Below are 23564 nucleotides of genomic sequence, written 5' to 3'. Positions count from 1 at the left end.
CTACTCGTATATATAATAACCATTTTTTGTCCCTTATCTATGATACATCCTCACTGATGTTTTAATTTAACATGTTTAGGATATATATTTTTAGCTATTTCCTTTAAAATAATTGAGAAAAGTTCAAAAATAACGATTATGACAATTGTCACCTATCTATGATACATCCTCACTGAATTTTTAATTTAACATGTTTAGAATATATATTTTTAGCTATTTCCTTTAAAAAAATTTGAAAAAGTTCAAAAATAACGATTATGACAATTGTCACCTATCTATGATACATCCTCACTGAATTTTTAATTTAACATGTTTAGAATATATATTTTTAGCTATTTCCTTTAAAAAAATTTGAAAAAGTTCAAAAATAGCGATTATGACAATTGTCACCTATATATGATACTTCCTCACTGAATTTTTAATTTAACATGTTTAGAATATATATTTTTAGCTATTTCCTTTAAAAAAATTTAAAAAAATTCAAAAATAGCGATTATGACAATTGTCACCTATATATGATACATCATCACTGAATTTTTAATTTAACATGTTTAGAATATATATTTTTAGCTATTTCCTTTAAAAAAATTTGAAAAAATTCAAAAATAGCGATTATGACAATTGTCACCTATCTATGATACATCCTCACTGAATTTTTAATTTAACATGTTTAGAATATATATTTTTAGCTATTTCCTTTAAAAAAATTTGAAAAAGTTCAAAAATAGCGATTATGACAATTGTCACCTATATATGATACTTCCTCACTGAATTTTTAATTTAACATGTTTAGAATATATATTTTTAGCTATTTCCTTTAAAAAAATTTGAAAAAATTCAAAAATAGCGATTATGACAATTGTCACCTATATATGATACATCATCACTGAATTTTTAATTTAACATGTTTAGAATATATATTTTTAGCTATTTCCTTTAAAAAAATTTGAAAAAATTCAAAAATAGCGATTATGACAATTGTCACCTATCTATGATACATCCTCACTGAATTTTTAATTTAACATGTTTAGAATATATATTTTTAGATATTTCCTTTAAAAAAATTTGAAAAAGTTCAAAAATAGCGATTATGACAATTGTCACCTATATATGATACATCCTCACTGAATTTTTAATTTAACATGTTTAGAATATATATTTTTAGATATTTCCTTTAAAAAAATTTGAAAAAATTCAAAAATAGCGATTATGACAATTGTCACCTATATATGATACATCCTCACTGAATTTTTAATTTAACATGTTTAGAATATATATTTTTAGCTATTTCCTTTAAAAAAATTGAAAAAAGTTCAAAAATAACGATTATGACAATTGTCACCTATCTATGATACATCCTCACTGAATTTTTAATTTAACATGTTTAGAATATATATTTTTAGCTATTTCCTTTAAAAAAATTTGAAAAAGTTCAAAAATAGCGATTATGACTATTGTCACCTATCTATGATACATCCTCACAAATTTTAAATTTAACATGTTTAGAATATATATTTTTAGCTATTTGCTTTAAAAATTTGAAAAAAGTTTAAAAATAACGATTATGACAATTGTCACCTATCTATGATACATCCTCACAAATTTTAAATTTATGTTTAGAATATATATTTTCATCTATTTCATTTAAAAAAGTTCAAAAATAACCATCATAACAAATGGCTCTTTTCTATGGTGCATCTTCACTTAAAAATTTTAAAAAATAACTATGATGAATAGTTAATCCAGAGCATTATAATTTAAAGAAGTTTTAAGTAACTTTCCCGCCTATAATATTAATATATACTAAATGTTATTTGACTTTTGGTCAAAAAAAATGATCTAGATATTGGGTTAAGGGTGAAAAAAAGCAACCCTAACTTTAAGTCGTCTTTAAAAAGAAAGATCCATATTTTGAGTCGGATTGAATAAAACGACCCGATGTTTGAGTCTGAGTCAGAAAAACGACCCAAACTTTGAGTTGGAGTCGAAAAATACGACCCAAACTTCAAGTTTGAGACGAAAAATACGACCCAAACTTCAAGTTTTAGTCGAAAAATACGACCCAAACTTCAAGTTTTAGTCGAAAAATACGACCCAAACTTCAAGTTTTAGTCGAAAAATACGACCCAAACTTCAAGTTTTAGTCGAAAAATACGACCCAAACTTCAAGTTTGAGTCGAAAAATATGACCCAAACTTCAAGTTTAAGTCGAAAAATACGACCCAAATTTCAAATTTGAGTCGAAAAATACGACCCAAATTTTGAGTCGGAGTCGTAAAAAACGACCCATATTTTGGGTCGAGGTCGTTTTTTTCGGCTTGGACTTGGGTCGGAGTCGAAAAAAACGACCCATATTTTGGGTCGAAGTCGTTTATTTCGGCTTGAACTCGGGTCGAAGTCGAAAAAAACGACCCAAACATTGAGTCGGAGTCGAATAAAACGACCCGAGCTTTGGGTCGGGGTCGCGACTCGCGGCGTTTTAACAACACTAGCGTGGTGGCCTAATATAAACCAAGATATAGAAACCTGGGTCGAAAAATGTAGAGAATGCTAGGAACAACACGATATGCCTAAAAAGACAGCAATTCAAAATTGGCCAAAACCACCAAAAGTATGGCACCGAGTACATATTGATTATGCTGGACCATTTCAAAATCATTATTGGTTGGTAGTGATAGATGCTAGCAGTCGCTGGTCAGAAGTAGTTCCCATGCATAGGCGTAGCGAGGTTTTCATAAGGGGGGGGATTAAAAAATTACTGGGGGCTTTGCCCCCAGACCCCCCTTTAGGCTGGTCTTCGGTCCGTTTTCTCTAGGCCTTCGGCCGTGTTACTTTAGTCTATATATAGTCATAAAATATTTTTACAAATTTTAACAAAAAAAATAAGCCTGGAACAAATATGAAATATATTTTTATTAATTTATATAAAATAAAAATATAATAAATTACTTGTATTGTATATACCTTAATATAAAAGCATGGTAATAATTTATTCCAAACAATTATAAGAAATTTATTTATAAAAAGTAAGTAGACATATAGTTGATTTTCCTCTATTATATAGAGTTAGTTATAAAATAATAGGTAAAATTCCACTTTTACAGACATATTTGACAGTTAGAGAATATATTACAGTTAATAATTTAACAAATTTTACTAATATATGCTCTTGCATTTAATTATTTAACGCCATCTATTTATTTTAGATAAAAATGATATTTAAATTTAATCTTTATATTATTCATCCCACAATGTCTTTAAAAGATATTTTCTGATGTCCTTATCAATATTTTATAGTTTTCTGTAAAATATATAATTCGCTATATTTGTAAAAATTACTTGATTGTCATTTGATAATTAGATATACTGTAAATCTACGACATATAATATTCAGTTGTTTGTATTGTGCTTTAATATTTTTTTAATTTATGATTTAATTTTATCTATAGTTTTATAATTATATTTTACTTTTATTAAAATAAATAAATTAAAATTACTCACTTTATAAAAAATTATATTTGATATATTATATTATTTAGTAATTTTATGGATCTATTATTAATAATTTTAATACATTTCACTTCTGTCTTAAGACTTATCTTTGGCTTATATTCCATTTATTAAAAAACATTTTTGGTTCATTTTACATATTTATAAATTTATTTTCCCAAAAATCTATAAATTATGATTAATAGTTTTATAAAAAAATATCAACTTTTACATTCTTTCTTTTACATTATTATTTAAGATATATGCATGCATATTTGAGGGTCAGGAAGTTGGGGGAAGACTAAGGGGGATATTTTTAGCTAAAAATGATATTTACAAAAAGTGATAAAGTTTTGAAGGGGGGAAGGGGGAGAAATATCCCCCCCCCCCCCGACTACGCCTATGTTCCCATGACTAGCACTAGACACATTAAGAAATATTTTTGCAAGATTCGGATTTCCCAAAATAATCGTTTCTGATAACGGGCCCCAATTCAGCAGAAATGATTTCAATGATTTTTGTGAAAAAAACGGAATTCAATTAGTGCACGGAAGTCCTTACCATCCTCAGACAAACGGCATGGCCGAACGTTTAGTTCAAACTTTTAAACAGAGTATGAATAAAAGAAACGAGAGGGATTTAGAAACCAGCCTAGCTATTTTTCTCTACAATTACAGAAATACACCAGGAACAGAAACTGAACAAAGTCCCGCTGAAATACTACTAAAATTTAAACCTAGAGGATTGTTAGATCAAATTTTCGAACGGGGAAACAAAAAGGAGAAAAAAATTTCAGTTAAATGAAAAAATTAGGTCGCGCCTTTACAATAATAAAGAAAAAAAATGGGAAGAAGCCATTATTAAAGGCATGCTCGAACCACAGCGTTATGAATTAAGTATAGCGGGTAATACGAGTACACATACGTCATACGGACCAATGAAAAGAACCGAAAATGTATTAATTGAAGAATACGAAAGAAGAGAGTACTGAAGTAGAAGAGAAAACCGAAGAGATAGTAAACAAAGAGTATGTAATAAAAAATAACAATGAAATGAATTCAAAGGAGAGAGAGGAAGAAACAAGTCAAGATACATATCCCAAAAGGATACGATGGAAACCAGATCGACTGGGGATAAATGATGTGTATTAAATTGTTGTTTTTTGTAAAATGTTTATTTTTATTATATATTTTGAGATTTATTTGAATAATAAAGGCTGATTTTGATTTTTTTAATTACAATTTATTTAGACATGGGGGAATTTCATTCATATATGATGTTGTCGTGTTTGCTAATAAATCCAAGGTTTCATCCCTTGGACCAAATTTTTATGAAAATATCATTATATATAAACCAGGGTTGGCAAGTCGGTCGATTGACCGATCAAATTCAGTTAATTGACTGGAGTATTTGACCAGGCCAAATACTCTAAAAAATATATCAAAATATTTCAAATGATATCAATATTAGAAGTAAAAGTAAGGTTAATGATGCTTACTACCTTAAGGTACTACCTGTCAAATTTAAATTTTGTTCATTTTTCATTTGGATAGGCACTACGAAATATATTTATAATATATATATATATGAAAAATCTTGATTATTGGAAAGCCTCTATAGCCTAGTAGGCAACTTGGAATGGTCATTTTTTTTCTTAATCTAACTTGGTGGTTCCATCCTTGGGGGGGGGGGGATAATATATAGGAGGCCGGACTCGATCACGTGATTCCGTATTAATATATTAAATAATAAGGGTCTTATTACATTTTAATAAATTTTGGTCGGTATTTAGCAAATTAGGTTGGTATTTAAAATATTTCCATACATTCACTTGGTAGTAAGCATCATTAACCTAAAAGTAACATAAATTATGTGGAAAGCAATAACTTTCATAAGAAAGATCAGATTCCGGCTTCAGGTTAGTGGTTAATGGAAGTGGCATTTTATTAATAATTCTTGTTTCTACTTTTTCTTCAGAAAGAAATTGGTTGATTATAGTTATAAAACAGAAATTGATTGAAGATCTCGACAACAAGAAAATTGATTAAAAAATATTATAAAGAAAATGATAATAATGAATATGAATAAGAGCTAGACTGCCGCGGAAATCGAATCATTAATTAGTATGATAATGTATTTATAAAATCAATATAGATTAATTTTATTATATATAAAATAAATGTTGTTTTAAAAAATAATTTATTCATATTTGATCAACTAAACTTATACTTACAATAATAGGGTATTGCAAATTCTCAAGATTTGACGGGCTGTAATTTCCTTATAATTCCTTAGACTCAATTTTATTGATTTTTCAGATAATATGTGTCACTTAACGCTTTAGTCGAATTTTACAACTTCCTCTACATAAGCTGTATCAATACCGGGGGTTAATTTTGGCGTATCAGATCAATTCAGCAAAGCTTTTATCGTGAAGGAATTTTATAGCGCAGGTAATATCGCGAAAAGTTTATACCGAAAACAATATCGCATAACCGCGAATACATTTTAGAAAATTTTGATCGCGAATGTGTTTGCCCGAAGTAATTATCACGAGTGCATTCCTGCGACTTAATATATAATGCGAATGCATTTATTTAAAGGAAAACAACATATTGAATATTAATTTACCCATATACAGGTTTCTTAAATCATAACCGCGAAATGATTTATGGTACTTTTGTAGTGTTGTAAATCGTGAACGAATTTGTTTTTTTGAAAAAAATAATGAACAGTGTTCCTTTTATTTTTGACGAACTTTGAACGTGTTCCTTTTTTATGACGAACGCGTTCGAATTTACAGTTCGTTCCATTTTAATACTTTTTATTTTTATTTATTGAAAAATTTATTATTTCCGAATTTTTTTTAAAAAAAGTTTTATTTATATTTTTTATTCGGCTTCACATTTTAAATTTTTTAACACATAGTTTATTAATTTGAATATTATTGTTTATTAATTTGAACATTATTGTTTATATTTTAATTTAATAGTTAGTATAAGCATGGATATTATTATTTAATTCTCATCATCTGATTCTGAAAATCCAAAATCAGATGAATTATCATTACCATGGGCAAATATGATAAAAGTTTTACAGTAACATCTTATATTGAAGGAACTAATTCAATGCTTACCAAGTGTAAAATGTCCCTAAAAAGTATTATATTAGTGTCAAAATCTTCAGGTTCCAATTTACAACATTTGATTGTAATATAAATTATTTTATTTTATATAATATAACTAAGTAAAATAAATCATTAAATTTGAAGAAAAAATTAAATATTACCATTCCCATTATTCTAACCCCGATTGTTTATGATACAATCGGTGCTTTTGGACCTAGAGCATTGGAATTTTCAAGGCACTCGACCGAAGATGCTCTTAATTTCGGGTGACCCTCAATAAGGTTTTTACCTCTCAATGGAAATTTGTAGGTTACATAGTATATTAATCCATGGTGCCATAACCTAGATGCACCTTCTCTCTCTTTTTTTTTTATTACATTAGTATTTTATTACCTTTTTTTTAAATAAATAATATAGATTTTATATTTTTATATAGCTTCTTATCCTTTTATTGTAAAAGCCTAAATTGTGATGTCATAATTTTTATTTAGCTTATAACCTTATTTTTTAAAGGGGGTTAACAAATTAATAACGGAATATAAATATATTAATTAAGCACTAAATATTGGCCAAAACAAGATGTACTTTTATAGTTTTAGTTTTGGCACGTCACCATTATTTGTTTATTTTTGTATTTTTCGCAAATAACTTTTTATTATTAAATTCGTCTATAAAAGTGATTGAAGCACTAAAGGATATATATTTCGTTAGTGCTTTTAATCAACTTTTAAGCGCGAAGTTGACACAAGTTTTTATTTTTGCTTGTAACTTTTTTCTTCTTAAATTCGATTATTTTATGGATTTAAGCACCAAGTATTAAAAAATAACATGATTTATCATTAGTGCTTCCAATCGTTCGGCCAACCACGGAAATATTGTTTATTTTTTCGCAAATAATTTTTTATTCTTAAATTTGGCTACAATAGTTATTAAAGCACTAACCTCTTCTAATGAAGCCCTAAAGAATGATATAAATCATCGTTAGTGCTTTCATAGGTCAAAATTTGACCTCTAAGCATTTCTTTAGCGTATTACAATTTTTTCATATAGCGGTTAACCAAATTAATTACGGGATTTTTATTGAGCTCTAAATATTGGCGAAAACCGGATGTTTATATTTACTAGATTTTTTTAGGTGGCCGCCATCTATTGTTTATTTTTTCGGAAATATCTTTTTATAGTTAAATTAGGCTACTAAAGTGATTAATGCACTAACCTCATCTAAGGAAGCCCTAAAGAATGATATAAATTTCATCGTTAGTACTTCCATTGTTTTGCTGATCAGTTTGGCCTTTAAACATTTCTTTAGCGTATTAAAATTTTATGGCGGTTAGCCAAATTTATTATAAAATTTTAATTTAAGCACTAAATATAGGGGAACCGGATGTTTATAACTACTATATCTTTTGTTTTCCGCCATTTATTATTTATTTTTTCGCAAATAACGTTTTATTCTAAAATTCGGCTACAAATCAATACTAAGGAAGCCTTAAAGAATGATATATATTTCATCGTTAGTGCTTTCAATCGACTTTTAAGCGAGAAGTTGGCACAAGTTTTTATTTTTGCATATAACTTTTTTCCCTTAAATTAGGCTACTATACGGATTGAAGCACTAACAAGCACTAAAAAATAAATATGATTCATCGTTGTGCTTCCAATCGATCGGCCAACTTTACGGAGTCGATTAAATTTATTTAAATTCGTTCCTAATATAAGTGAAACTTGTTTTATTTACGATTAATATATCGGGAGCTGAATGTATTAGAAATTATTTTTTAAACAATTAATATGATGATTTATTAAAAAGCAAGAAATTACTTAATTCATTTCTGATAATTTCCTATGATTAGGAGCTATTATCATTTCAATAATTTGCCAAATAAATGTTTTTTATAATACAATTACAAACCCATGCAACAAGATAAATTTTTTTAACTAAAATGATGATACTAATAACTGCATAAAAATTCTAATTTGTATCTACTATAAGAATATGAAAAGGCCTTATAATATGGGTATATAGTTTTTCGTAAATAATCATTCCAATTATTAATACCAAAAATCCTATAAAATAAATTTATTAGAATATTATATTATTAATAACCAATTAGTTGAAGATAATGAAATTTTTGCCAGGATATCCCTAACGATACCACCCATATTAATAAAGATCTAAAGCTATCCAAAACCATTCTTGTTGTAGCATTCATATTTTTGGTTATAGACACACCGGCGAAATTAAAAATGGCTATGCTCAATATGTTTCCTTTAAAAAAATGGATATTGTAAAAAATAATAATTGTGAACCTAACATAGCTAAGGTTAATATCCATGAATTTTTGATTTGATAAAAAGCATCTCTAACATCTTCGACCATTATATAAGGGTTTGTTGAACTCGAAAAGTAAGAGAGTGGAACGAAATTCATGATAAAAATTATCACGCTTAGCATCAAAAAACCAAATACTCCTTATTTAAATTTTATAGTTTATAAGAAAACATTAAACCCATTTCTAGACAGAACGTTTTTTTAAAGCGGTTTTTGGGTAATGTTATCAGCAATCATTTTTTTCTTCTTTCCATACAAAGGATACTAACTTGACAATTTTTTTATATAATATATTTCCATTTTTTAATCGGAAATAGAAAACAAACTAATTTGATCTTAATAAATTAAATGGCGTCTTGAAATGGGGCTCCAGATTTTTTTAAAATATAATATTTTATAGAAAAAATTAAATAGAAAAGTTATGTTAGGAAATATAAAAATATTGCTTTAAAATACCCAAAAACCGGTTTGAAAATAACGTTGTCTGGATATGGCAATATATTATAATTATAGATAGCGCTCGGAAACCCAAAAAATTATTTAGTGTAAATTTGAAAATTATTTTTAATTAAATTATGTAATTTAAATTTAATTGTAAAATTAAATTTTTTTTTAAGATTAGTATTCTTTTTAAATACTCAAAAAATTGTTAATTCAAGCCCCCTAATCATGATCATTTTCGAATTTAAAATTTTTAAATAATATCTGAATAGTATAACGCATAAGGCTTATTTTTATTCTTAATTATAATATATATAAATTTTGATAAATTTTAGAAAAATCTGAAGGTGTCGGGTTGAAAATCGTGTTTTTATTGTTGATTTGTCATAGAATTCACCATATATAAAGTCTCATTTTAATTGTTTTCATCAAAATGAGATTACAATGGTTTAAATATTTTCTTAATTATGACCTCATCCTTATTTTTTTAGAGTCAAGCTTTCTAAAATATTTAATATAAAAATTTGGTCCAGTCTTTAACTTTTAACAATTATAAATAAATTTATATTGATATAGTGGATATAAGTTTAACACTTTAATTTATTTTAATATTTTATCGAATTGAAGGTTTAAAATAAATTAGGTAAAAAACATTTTATATAAGATCCGGTGGCAGAAGTTTAGATTAGGTCCGGTACCGGCTAAAATTGGTATCGAGTGCTTTTAATAAAAATAAATTAATTAATGATATTTTTGAAATAATAATTACCTTCCCATCCTACAGCTTGTAGTGGACTGATATTATATTTTGTAATAACACGTTCTTCATAAGTTACTTGGCAAGCTACTATAATTTGAGCCAATATTATAAGTAGATCACCTACATGCATAAAAAAAAATGATAAATATTGGAGAATCGTATATTTATATATAATTAATTAATGAAAATATAACAATTCATTGAGTTAATTTATTATCATTTCATCCTATAATGGAAATTTAATTAATTTTTATAAATAATATTAGGAGGATTTAGATAATTTGTCAAAAAGAAAAATTAAATCAAGGATTCTTATGTTTTGTATAAAAAATAGCTGATCATTATTAAATAACAAAATAAAAAAAATGGTTATATACAAAATTTGACAATAAAGCAAATAGTCTTATCTAAGATAATATCTTGTACTTAATATCTTCTTGACATTTTAAATAAGATTTATGCAACTGTATATTTATATTTTTTTTTGAAAAAATTTATAATCATTATTAAAAAAATTCGAATAATTTTATAGAATGAGAAAATATTATTTGATAAATAATATATTTTCCTATTGAATCGAATAACTTGTTTTAGGTATAGTTAGAGATAACGCCTCCAATTTCATCAAATCATTAAATGAATGTGGTGTAAAAATAAATAATATTGACAATGGCTATGAGAATGACCTATTAGGATTCAGTGAAATTAAAGATGGCTAATACAGTATTTTGTAATGTTATTCTTCAGATGAAATGAACAAAATAATCTTACCCAGCCATATCAGGTGCGCCAGCAGGGTTTCGAACCGTTAAGTATTGTGGTTCGGTTAGTTTCGTATTTAGTTAAAAATTTTATAAAGGTTTTGTTTTATTTCGGTTTTAAAAAATTCATATGGGTTCGGGTTATAATGGTTCTTTTCAGTTTTTATAAATTTGATTTTAAAATAAAATTAATCATAAACCATATAATCTTAGAGAAAAATCTTTAAAATTTATACCATGATAATCTATAGATATATTTATTAAACTTAGTAAAAATAAATTAGACAAATTAATTTTTTTTATTTATAAATAAATAAGATAAAAAGAACATGCGCAAATACAATGAGAAATAAAATAACGCATAAATATAATGAAATTTATACTATTTATGTTTATAAAGAGAATTAGAAGGGATAACTAAAATATTTTCAAATATTTCAGGATTTTAGTTCTCTGCGTAGATAGTATAAACTTAAGACTAAAAAGGGATCTTTCTATGGATAGCTGGGACTGCTAGCACAGTTATAGCTATCTTATATAGTTTTGGCATTATTCTTTACATTTTCCGGATATCAAGATTAGTATCTTTTCTAATCTCTCTATATTATCAAATGACCAAACTCGATACCATTAATGTCCACAAAACTCGACCAGGCCAAATTTGATTTTATAATTTTTTAAGAATTTTATAATAATCATCAAAACTTTAATAATGGCGTTCTTTACAATTTTGGTTTTATAAAAAATATATAAAAACATCACGTGTTATACAAATTTAAATATTATCCAATCAACCCTATTTAAATCGGTTGATTGGCACTATATAATATTAATATATATATATAAATACGACATGTCACCCCTTTATGGGGCATGCCTATAAAAAAATTATATTTATCGTTGCTAAATGCTATAATTTATCACAAACAAAAAAACTATATTATACTAATTTAAACTTAACATTCATGTATACGAAGTTTCTTGCGCGGACATGGGATTTTCCCAGCGTCCCTCTTCAGTCAAGATGTCTCAGATTTAGATAATTTATCAATAAATGAAAATCTATCAAATTAAAAAATATAGCCTAGCCATTTCATCAGATTGTTAATATTAACAGTATCAATGTTTAAATTTTCAAATATATTTTCTTACAATAAAGATCTTATTGAAGAATGGATTTATTACAAACTTACTCAAAACTCTGGAGAAAAATTAACCAAGGAATGCTTTGTGCCTTCCATTATTAAAAACCATTAAGGAAGGATTTATACAATTATAATTATATATCTTTTAATTAGGTAATTTTTATGCATAAGTAAATATTGGCATTTATAGATGATAGATCATCAAGTTTGACAAAGAATTAGAATTTTCTCCTTAATTTGATGATGGATGAATTTAATTAGAAACCATGCTTTATGAATTATCGCTTTTATAAAATATCAGATAGGTCTGTAATTTTGCAACTTGGTAAATCAATGGTATTGTTATCACGGAAGCAGATTTTGGTTTTGTTATTTAATACAACTCAATTGCCATTAGCATAACTGATATTTTTAAAATTTTACCATTTATTAGGATATTGACTATCATATAGAATATTCCTATGCATGTAACTTTCAACTGGCTATCTCTCTTATCTTTTCTAAAGATTTGACCTTTCTACAAGCATTTCATAGTTTTGTATTTTCTCATCATTTCATAATTGTTGAATGTATATAACATTTTTGATTAAATGTAAAACCTTTTGATTTTACTTATATATAATTTGACTATGATTGAAGTTAACTTTTAATTATTTGTTAACCTAGATTTATCTTTTTATTTTTCCTATTGTAATTTAATAACATTAAATTTACTTTTATATTTTGTACCTAAGTATTAAATCATTTGTTATTTGGAGGGGTGGTGGCTTGTTTAAAATTTAGGGTGAACATATTTTCACTAATTTTTATAAGGCAAGATACTTTAATATGTGTTCATAAATAAATAGCAGGGGCTAACCAGTAGAATGATGGGTAAATCAGATGAAAGCAAAATTTGATGTGATTAAAAACTGAATTTTCGGATGAAGGCAAAATTTGAGCTTTTATTGAAAAATGAAATATTAAGCAAAATCGAGTTTGAGGTTCTTTTATTGAAAACGAAACGAAAGATTATAAGATAGAGGAATATAGGAAGCAAAAGGGTTAACTTTATATGCAAAAGTAATTTTGTTTTTGTTGGCTACGTACAGGCGAGTGGAAATTTTATCATGGGTAAATACACGCAATAGATGGATTAATAATCTACAGAAACTGGCTAAGATTAGCAAGGAAAGAAGCAACGAAACTATATGGAGATGTTGAATGATATGAGAATGGGACGCCAAGAAGACCGAAGGACAAGAATGGTCCCATATGATCATCCTAGATCAAAGCAATTTTGGGCTTGTGGGGGGATCAACTAATGAGGTGCCAATAGTGTTGAATCCAGAGATGAATCAAGTTGCCTAGATGGAAGTATCTAAGGGAATGGGTGTTGGAAGTGTAAGAGAAAGAGAAAGAAAATTTGAATATATTATTTTGATGTATTAAATCGAACATAATATTTTTAAAAAATTATTTAGTATGCAAATGTGATAAAGGTCGAAAAAGATTTATAATATAATTAGTTAGTTGTTTATAAAATTATTTAGTATGCAAATGTTATGTTATATAAAAGTCTAGAAAAAATTTATAATAGGAATCAGTTTTTTGTTTGTTTAAAGAATAAAAATTTTTTGTATTTTTGTAAAATATTGTGATTGATAATTTAAATAAATAAATTTGTGTTAATTTTTGGATAATTAATTATTAAATATTTAAATATTAGTACTATTATTTGTTAACCAGGCTGATTTTAAAAAACTAAAAAACTGCCGTTTTTCGTCTTTTCAGCTCGTGCTTGAAGGTTGAGCTAATTTTTTAAGCTCGAGCTTTCTTTCTTTCAAGGTTGAGCCCATTTTTACGTCTATAAACTTAGCTGAGTTGTTTTTTGCATCATTACATATGATAATAGTCGAATTTTGAATTTTAGATATAACATAGTCAACTTTTAGTAATTACTAAACAATGACCAATTTTTTTAAAGTTAATAAAACCTATTTATTATTCAATATTTATTAATGGAATCACGTGGTCAAGTCCAATTATATAACATCCACCAAGTATCGAACCACCAAGTTGACTTCAGAAAAAAAACATGATCCATTTCGGAATTCGAACCCTGTACCTTTGAATTGAGATACAAGCACTCATCCACTCAGAGACACTATTCGAAATGACTATTTTTTAAATATAAATATTATAAATGAACAATTGTTAACTCGATCATATCTAAATTTGGTTCGTTCAATATCACACCATGTTATATCTAGCATTAACCATAATTTATATTATTTTGCTCAAAATGAAACTAATTCTCATAATTTTTAATGAATTAATTTTTTTTATAAATCAAAGATAATTTTGCTAAATAAATTTTTTTATTGAATTTCTCAAAAGATATACTAAATCACTCAGAAGTAGTGTTGTAAACGAATGAAGTTCGTTTTTTTGAAAAAAATGATGAACGGCGTCCTTTTATTTTTGACGAACTTTGAACGTGAACGCGTTCCTTTTTATGACGAACGCGTTCGAATTTAACATTCGTTCAATTTTAAAAATACTTTTTATTTTTATTTATTTGAAAATTTAATATTTCAGAATTTTTTACCCTTTTGCGCCCAGCGAGATCATTTGTCATCATAATTTTTAATCAATTAATTTTTATATTTAAAAAACGAATGGTTGCTATTTAGACGAATGAATATATAAAAATTATTTCATATTTTATCATTAATCTGTCAAAATCATAATTTTATTATATCAAAATACAAGTTCAAAGTTAGGTATTTACGCGCCAAAATTTTTACACTTTTACATCGATAACCATTCTATATAAATATATATAAATCAAAGATATATAATGTGTTTATAATAGATTATTACTAGTATTTCATATTTAGTAAAAAAAAATTAACAATAACTATTATTTATATGATTTTTTGAAGGAAATCTAAATTGGTAAGATTGGGATTTTACTATGTAATTTTTTCTATAAATTTTTTAAAATTAAATATTAAAAATATGATATAGTAAGAATTGAATATAGGTTATTTTCCATTTAGAATGCCATATAATATTTGCTAAAAGATAAGAAAGTGGAATTTTTTTTTATTATACTTTTTTTAAAATTTTTATAAATAATTTTTAGAGACCTCACAACATACATTATACCAGAGTGAGATGGATTTAAACAATATGTTAGCTCAAAACTGCATAAATGGGAAATTAAAATTTTCGCTTTATGTGGATCATCTGGAATGTTATATGATTTCGAAATATATTTAGAAAAATCTACAAACATAAAAAAAACTTTGAAGGGAATTAGCGGAAATATCGTTATACAACTATTAGAAACTGTTCTCCCACATAAAAATAATAAAATTTACATGGATAACTTTTTTTCTTGTATAATTTAGCAGTTGCACTCAAAGATAATGGTTTATCATGTCGAGGACCCTTATATCTAATCGATTATCGGAATGCCATCTGTATGACGATAAAATCCTAAAGAAAAAAGGAAGAGGGTCCCTTGATTATAAGATTCTAATAATAATATTATAATTTGCAAATCGTTTGATAACAAATCGATTTTCACCATATCATCATTTATCGGAATAAATCCAATATTAAGAACAAGATGGTCGGTATCTGATAAGTCTTTTCTCAATGTTGAAATTCCGGCCATAATTCAAGACTATAACGGTGGTATGGGCGGGGTGGATCTCCATGATATGTTAATTGAACTCTACAGAACTGACATAAAATGGGAGCGTTTTTATATGCGAGTTTTCTTTAATTTTTTAGATTCCTGTTGTAGTAAATTCATAATTGCTCTATAGATGCCACATAACAGAAAAATAGTAAACATGTATCTCTTTTAGTATTTAAAGCTCCGATAGCTAAAGGATTGATGATGGTTGGAAAGGAAAATGGTGAAAAAGAAGGTAGACCTACTTTGTAGTTTACATTCAATCACAGAGATTAAATTAGATAAAACAGCCATCGGCGGCTAGCAGACAAAGATACAAGAACTGCAAAAATGGTTATTCAAGATTTGAATGTATAAAATGTAAAATATCTTTATGTTTAAATAAAATCGCAATTGTTTTATTTTTTATCATTCAAAATAAATTGTATATTTCTTTACATATGAATATCCCAATGATGATAATTGGTAACATTTCATAAATCTATATATACAGTTTTTAAATAAAAAATGTTGAAAATGTGTTATTTGTGTCTTGTTTAACTCAGTTTTAGAAGAAGAAAAATTTTTTGTTCACGGGAAATATTTCGGGCGCGAAAGGGTTAAAAAAAGTATTATTTATATTTTTTAATCGGCTGCGTATTTCATTTTCACATTTCAATTTTTTTAACACATAGCTTATTAATTTGAATATTATTTTTATATTTTAATAGATTAGCATAAGCATGAATATTATTATTTAATCCATCATCTGATTCTGAAAATCCAAAATCAGATAAATTATTATTACCATGACCAAATATGATATGTTTTACAGTAACATCCTATATTGAATGACCTAATTCAATGCTTACCAAGTGTAAAATGTGACTAAAAAGTATTATATTGTCAAAATCTTCAGGTTCCAATTAAAACAACATTTGATTTTAATATTAATTATTTATTTTATATAATATAATATAACTAAGTAAAATGATTAAATTTGAAAAAAAATGCATTTGGGATATATGATCACAACATTAACGATAGTTATTATAAAATTAAAAAAAATTAGTGGCCTCAAATATGGTCAACCATTGATAGAAGCTATATTATATGGGATTATTAAAAGGTATTAAACCTATCACTCTCAATTAATTACATGGATTTTATTTTTTTTAAAGATTTGAACATATATATGAAGATCAATTTCTTTCTGCAATTATACATCCATTATTCAAGCTTCAATGGCCATGGATAAAACTTCCACAGAACGAACCTATTAGAAATAAACTTTAGCGTTATTGAAAAAAATGCTTTGAAAACCCTAGAAATGATAATGCAAGAACTGATAATCGAGATATCGTTTTTATTGTCGAGAAAGTAGAGAATGGATTGGAGAAGGAAAACTTATCTCAATTGTTTGAAGTAAATAACAAAACAATAAATGTTTTTAATATCCCCATGTTAAAAAAATTATTTATTAATTATAATACCTCAATCACCTCATCTACCCTTGAGCGCGTAAAGCTAATGCTGTATTAACTGCCAAGCGTTCTTGTCTATCAGATAAAAATTTTGAAAAATATTGTTATTAAAAATTAATAAGAAAAATTTTTTATAAATAAAAATATCTTTTTATTTTATATATTATTTTGAATTCATAATTATATTATCAAAATAAAACTATATTATTTTTTAACATGGCTAATATTGTGTTAATAAATATAAGACATTTATTTATATTAGAAAATTTAAAAAAAAATTTATCATAATTTTGAACGGTTCATGAACCTGAAACGCGTTCTTTTTTTGGAAAGTGATCTTGAACGTGAACGCGTTTGATTTTTGTCAATGAACGTTGAACGCGTTCGATTTTTTTTAAAAATGTTCACAGCACTACTCAGAAGTTTTTACTATTTTAAGTGTTATTTATATAAGTACATTTAGCTTAATTGTTCTTTATTTTTAAATTTACCTCACATTATTTATGATACTGAGTGTTATAAAAAATAAATTATCAATCTATCATCTTTATTAGGAAGGGGGAGTTATAAAATTTTGTAAGTAAAAACATATTTTGAAAACTTTATTATATTTTAACAAAATAGTGGTTGGGCTAAATGTCAGCTAATTTGGCTTAATCTACAGTACATACTAGAGAAAATTTTTTGGCATTAAGGTGTTTTAATTTATTTAATTTCTTTCAAATTTGAGCTGTTATATTTTTAAGAAAAATCCCTAGGCTAAAGTGATAGTACTCAGAATTGGCACTAAAAATATAAAATTACCCAACTATACTTAATAGTTATAAAGATAGCAAAATCAATTTCTTGTTAATCAAGTTAAAACTAAGTTATATATAATTGTTTCTATTATTATCATTAACACATATCTAAAAGAAGAAAGTCATGATAAATTTTCTTTGTAAAATTTTTTTTAAATGTATTAGTTGTGTATTACTTCTTTATTTTTTTTACAAAATTTGCAAATCATATCTAGAAAAAAAACTGAATAAGATTTGGAATTGTTGAATTAAATTATAAAAAAATATGCATACAAGTAAAGGAAATATTTTAGTTTAAGTTAATATTCATGATATCAATTTTACCAGCAATAACTCCATTTCTGTCAAAAGGTTTGTAACCTATGTTGAAAGATTGATTATTATCTACAAATAATAAATCTGATAATCCAACAAGGGTTAATCCAGCAATTATGATGAAGATTCCAAACCATTTAATAGGAGATAAATAAGAATTTAGAAATGTCACTGACATCAGACCAGTGAAAATAATTACTGCACCTATCATATGTAATAAAAAATTTTCAGTTAAATTTAAACAATTACCTCTAAGCATTTGAAAGCTAGAGGCATATGTAAGAACTAATGCAAAATACATTAGTGATGTAGCAATCATGTCACATAAGCATGGAGGGAAAAAAATAAATGGTGAAAAAGAATTCAAGTCCCTTTGGTTTAATTCTAATAAAGGTAAGTTCTCATTATTATGCCTTAGTTTAATACAATTAACAATCTTAAATGCTATTAGGCATAAAATTTCACCAAAAAACATACCAGCAGTCTTAAAAAATAATCATTTTTTGAAGCAGGATGTATTTTACTTGGATTAATGGGTGATTAAACAAATGAGGCTTAGAGGAATAGCCTGGCGATATAGTAATATCCGCCCATCTTGGTATATTATAAAATAATCTAGAAAATATAAGACAAATTAACTTGGTGGAAAGTGTGTTAATAGATCCTGAAATAACCATAATAAAACCAATAATAATACCATAATACGACCAAACCATTATAACAAAAAAATTAAAAAACGGTGTAACTAAACTGAGAATTGACAGGTAAACTGAGAATAGATAAGTATAATTGATAGTTTTATTTTATAGCCTATCAATTTATTTTAAAAATATAAATAAAAGGTTTATATTATATAAATTATTTATTCAAAAATTAATATTATCTAAGTAAATAGAATATAGAATCCATAAATTTATAATATTTATAGAACAGATATAATACATAGAAAATATAACACCTATAAATTTAAAAATCATAAATATATATCCGTTAGATGGTGTAATAGATTAAAAATGTAGTTTTTAATTAAAAATAATATGATTTTTTTCCCTCTTTTTGATTTCACCTTTTCAGCGGTAAGCTCCTTCAATATCTCTCTCCGCTTTATGTTATTCATACTATCTCTTTTATCTAATTTATACTTCTTCATATTGGCTCAAACTTTATGGCCTCATTGAAGTTTTGGCCTTCCTTTTTTACGTTTACCTATCACTTCCGAACTCTCAACCTTATTTCCTATGTAGTTCATAGGCCTTCTCATTGTATACCCATACCACCTAAGTCTATTTACCATTATCTTAGTCTTAATGGGCACTCCTTTAGGCTTCCTAGTATTCTTGTACTTCGCACCTTTCCTTTCTTGTTACCCCAGCAATCATCCTCAGCATTCTCATCTCCATAGTTTGTAGAATTCTCTCGTCTGATTCTTTGGTTGGGATGTTTCCGAACTATGTAGAATAGTTGGTTGTACTATGGAACTGTATTTTTCCTTCAATTTGTGTGGGATTATTTTGTCAAATTGCACTCCAGATAAAGATATCCACTTTAACCACCCATGATTAATTTTACACTTTATCTCTTTCTCTATTGGGCCATTTGTTTGTATAGTGGAGCCCAATTATTGCAGCTTTCAATTGCCGATATCTGCCATTCATTTATATCAATGCTCTCTGTTTCATCTCCTCCTATCACCATATATTCTGTCTTTTCTCTATTTACTTTTAGTCCTTGTTTTTCTAGGATATCTATCCAGCTCATAAATCTTTCTTACATTTCATCCTTGGATTCGACAAGTATCACAATATCCTCTGCAAATATCATATTCCAAGGGAGTGTTTGTTTTTAGACGGTATTACTGTTATGAAGAGAAGTGAGCTGAGAGCAGACGCTTGATGAACTACCTCGGTTATTGTGAAGCCTGTTGAAATACCAATTGTGCTACGGACCATTGTTGTATGGCCCATATACGGGTATGACTAAATACTGCGGTTGCTAAACTGTGTTGCTAATAAAATGCCTTGCTAGAGAGCAATTAATCATAATCAATCATAATTTGATTATATAATAACTTTTTAAAAAAAAATTTCAAAAACATTTTTTTAATTTTACATAAATCAATTTTTAATTAAGTAAAAAATTGATATTAAATATCAAATAATTTAAAATTCTATTTATACTTAATATTATAGGAAAAAAAAATATATTTACTAGCTTACTACAACTTAAATTTTATTTTTCAATTACAAAATATAACAAATTTATATCCATAAGAGGGCGTTAAATGCATAAATGCATAAATATGAAAATATATTCTTAGGAAACCAGAATAAATATTGGATAGCGCTTTTTTTGTATTTGGGTGTAAATTCATATGAAAAACCTAAAAAATTTTTAAAAAATAGAGGTTTCTTTGACATTTAATTAATGAGTAGGTTTAGAATCGAAAAACAGTAGAAAGTTTGTAAGGAACATATCAGGCGTTATTGATCAAAATCTTTTCATTTTTGATTAGCCTTAAAAATATTTTGAAAATATTATGATTTGACCGAATGCCGAGCTCAAAACCGACCACTTACTAAATATTCGATAGACCAAATTTTGTGTATAATTATTTGGAAAATAATCATTTTTGGTTTATTTATCTATATATAGGTATAAATCATTATCCCAAAAAATATTTTAAAAATATCGTGATTTGACAGATAACCGAATTGAAACCGGCCTAATGACTAAATACTGCGTTGCTGGCGCTCTCCATGGAAAATTCTTCATTTTTGGTTATTAAGTGAAAAATAAAGTGCTAAGCATTATCCTAAATAATTTTTTGAAAATTTTAAGATTTGGCCGAATGGCGAGCTCAAAACCGACCACTTACTAAATATTTAAAAATTTGGTAGTTATATTATTTGGAAAATGTTCATTTTTGGTTAATTTATCTATATATACATGCAAATCATTATCCCAAAAAATATTGTAAAAATACCTTGATTTGACCGATAACCGATTTGAAACCGAAATACTGCGTTGCTGGCGCTCTCCATGGAAAATTCTTCATTTTTGGTTTATAGGTGAACAATAAGGTGTTAAGCATTATTCTAAATAATTTTTTGAAAATATAAAGATTTGACCGAATGGCGAGCTCAATACCGACCACTTACTAAATATTCGATCTACCAAATTTGGTAATAATATTATTTGTAAAATGTTCATTTTTGGTTTATTTATCTATATATACGTGTAAATCATTATCTCAAAAAATATTTTAAAAATATCGTGATTTGACCGATTACCGATTTGAAACCGAAATACTGTGTTGCTGGCGCTCTCCATAGAAAATTCTTCATTTTTGGTTTACAAGTGAACAATAAGGTGTTAAGCATTATCCCAAAAAATATTTTGAAAATATTATGATTTGACCGAATTCCGAGCTCAAAACCGACCACTCATTAAATTATTATCGACCAAATTTGGTAGTAATATTATTTGTAAAATGTTCATTTTTGGTTTATTTATCTATATATACGTGTATCTCAAAAAATATTTTAAAAATATCGTGATTTGACCGATAACCGATTTGAAACCGAAATACTGTGTTACTGGCGCTCTCCATAGAAAATTCTTCATTTTTGGTTTACAAGTGAACAATGTTAAGCATTATCCCAAAGAATATTTTGAAAATATTATGATTTGACCGAATTCCGAGCTCAAAACCGACCACTTATTAAATTATTATCGACCAAATTTGGTAGTAATATTAATTGAAAAATGTTAATTTTTTTTTATATCTATATATACGTGTAAAACATTATCCCAAAAAATATTTTAAAAATATCATGATTTGACCGATAACAACATTTTATGACCTCGGCCTGTAAATTTGTATATTTCATTACTATGAAAAATTTTCTTTGTAATTTTATAAATTTTGAAAATATGATCCGAAAAAAATTTTAAACCCTCTATTATATGATTTTCCAGTTATTGAATTGATATTTATTAAATCCATTCTTGTAAATTGGCAAGGTCAATGTTTAATTTAATAAGATCTTAGGACCGGGGCATTTGACTCAGGACATGGATATCTTGTATAATATTATAGAAACGATTATCAAGTAGCTTGAGAAAATTTAAAAAATATAATATATATTATCAAGTCTATCTAACAATGAGTGAGAGGGTGTGATCGATTTATAAAATATTAAAATTGGTATAAAAATTCTTGTTTTCATCCATAAAGATAAACTTTTCAACTAAATTTTTATTTAAAAGCCTTATTTGCAAGAAACTCACGCTTAAGAGGAATTTAAATAGTTTCTGTTCGAAAACAAAGGACTATATAACAAATACAAACAATATTGTATATATATAAATTATATTTAGTCTCTCTTTAATAAATACTTTTTGTATTTTTAATGTATTTTTTAGCTTCTCTTATATTTTGGATATAGCTATGTTATTCCTTTCAAGCAAATATTTTTTATAAACGTAACATCGTGTTTAATTAGTAAATAAAAGATTAAAATTATAAAATATACAAAGATGCTTTCTCCAATTTTTATAAAAATAATAAAGATTTAAATAAATCAAAATTTAATTATTGTCATTAAATTTTATAAAGTTTGTCGCTAAAGTTAAATGGATTTCAAAATAAAAGGAAGGACGTTTTGCAATGCTCTGAATCTATAATTACGTAGAGCATATCTTTGAAAAATATATGATTGAATTCTTACATGGATAATCAAATTATTTGAAGATCGACCTTTTCACTAGAGATTAATAAAAATCAAAACGAGAGAAGAAATTCAGTATTTTAAGTATCGGGATTCTAATTTACATTTATTTTTATCATAAGTAACTCGATACTAAGAAGGCATATTGGCTAGAATTTATACCCTCTCGAGAATTTCATAGTGATGGGCTTAGAAGTTCTGGCCATGCTTACCACTATCATATTCAGTTGCAGTCTCTAGGTTCTAAAGCTTTTAAACTTTGCACATAATGTTCATGTAATAGATAATCTTTAAATAATGCTATTATTTTATAAATATCTATTCGCAAATATCAAATATTTTATTTTATTGTTTTCTATTTCGAGTATAATAAATTGCTGGAATCTTTATCTATAAATCATTGATAAACTGGTATGATTAGAAAGAAAAAGATGAGAGAAGATATAAAAAGTAGCAAAAAGGAAGAGAGAAGAAAAATGTATGAAGAAAGAATCGAGATGAAACAAGATA

General features: G+C 26.3%; 1 protein-coding gene across 2 annotated transcripts; it reads right to left on the bottom strand.

Moving 5' to 3' along the window:
• Window positions 1–8499: 8499 nt before the first annotated feature.
• On the bottom strand, window positions 8500–19087 carry LOC135924623 (solute carrier family 35 member F6-like). Of its 2 annotated transcripts, XM_065459711.1 has the most exons (8): window positions 18964–19087; window positions 18849–18918; window positions 18574–18808; window positions 18334–18528; window positions 10159–10269; window positions 8927–9088; window positions 8724–8885; window positions 8500–8683 (listed from the first exon to the last, which is right to left on the bottom strand). In XM_065459711.1, the coding sequence occupies exons 1-8, from the start codon at window positions 19038–19040 to the stop codon at window positions 8589–8591; spliced, it is 1107 nt and encodes a 368-aa protein (XP_065315783.1). In that variant the 5' UTR covers window positions 19041–19087; the 3' UTR covers window positions 8500–8588. The 2 variants fall into 2 exon arrangements, with proteins under 2 accessions (XP_065315783.1, XP_065315784.1); XM_065459712.1 differs by lacking the exon at window positions 8927–9088.
• Between the last annotated feature and the right edge of the window lie 4477 nt (window positions 19088–23564).

The sequence above is a fragment of the Gordionus sp. m RMFG-2023 genome, chromosome 2 (genome assembly GCF_954871325.1).
Source record: "Gordionus sp. m RMFG-2023 chromosome 2, tfGorSpeb1-WG-v2, whole genome shotgun sequence".
Lineage (NCBI taxonomy): Eukaryota > Metazoa > Nematomorpha > Gordioida > Chordodea > Parachordodidae > Gordionus > Gordionus sp. m RMFG-2023.
Note: the sequence above shows the minus strand (reverse complement) of the source record. Positions and strands in the feature narration are given on the sequence as shown.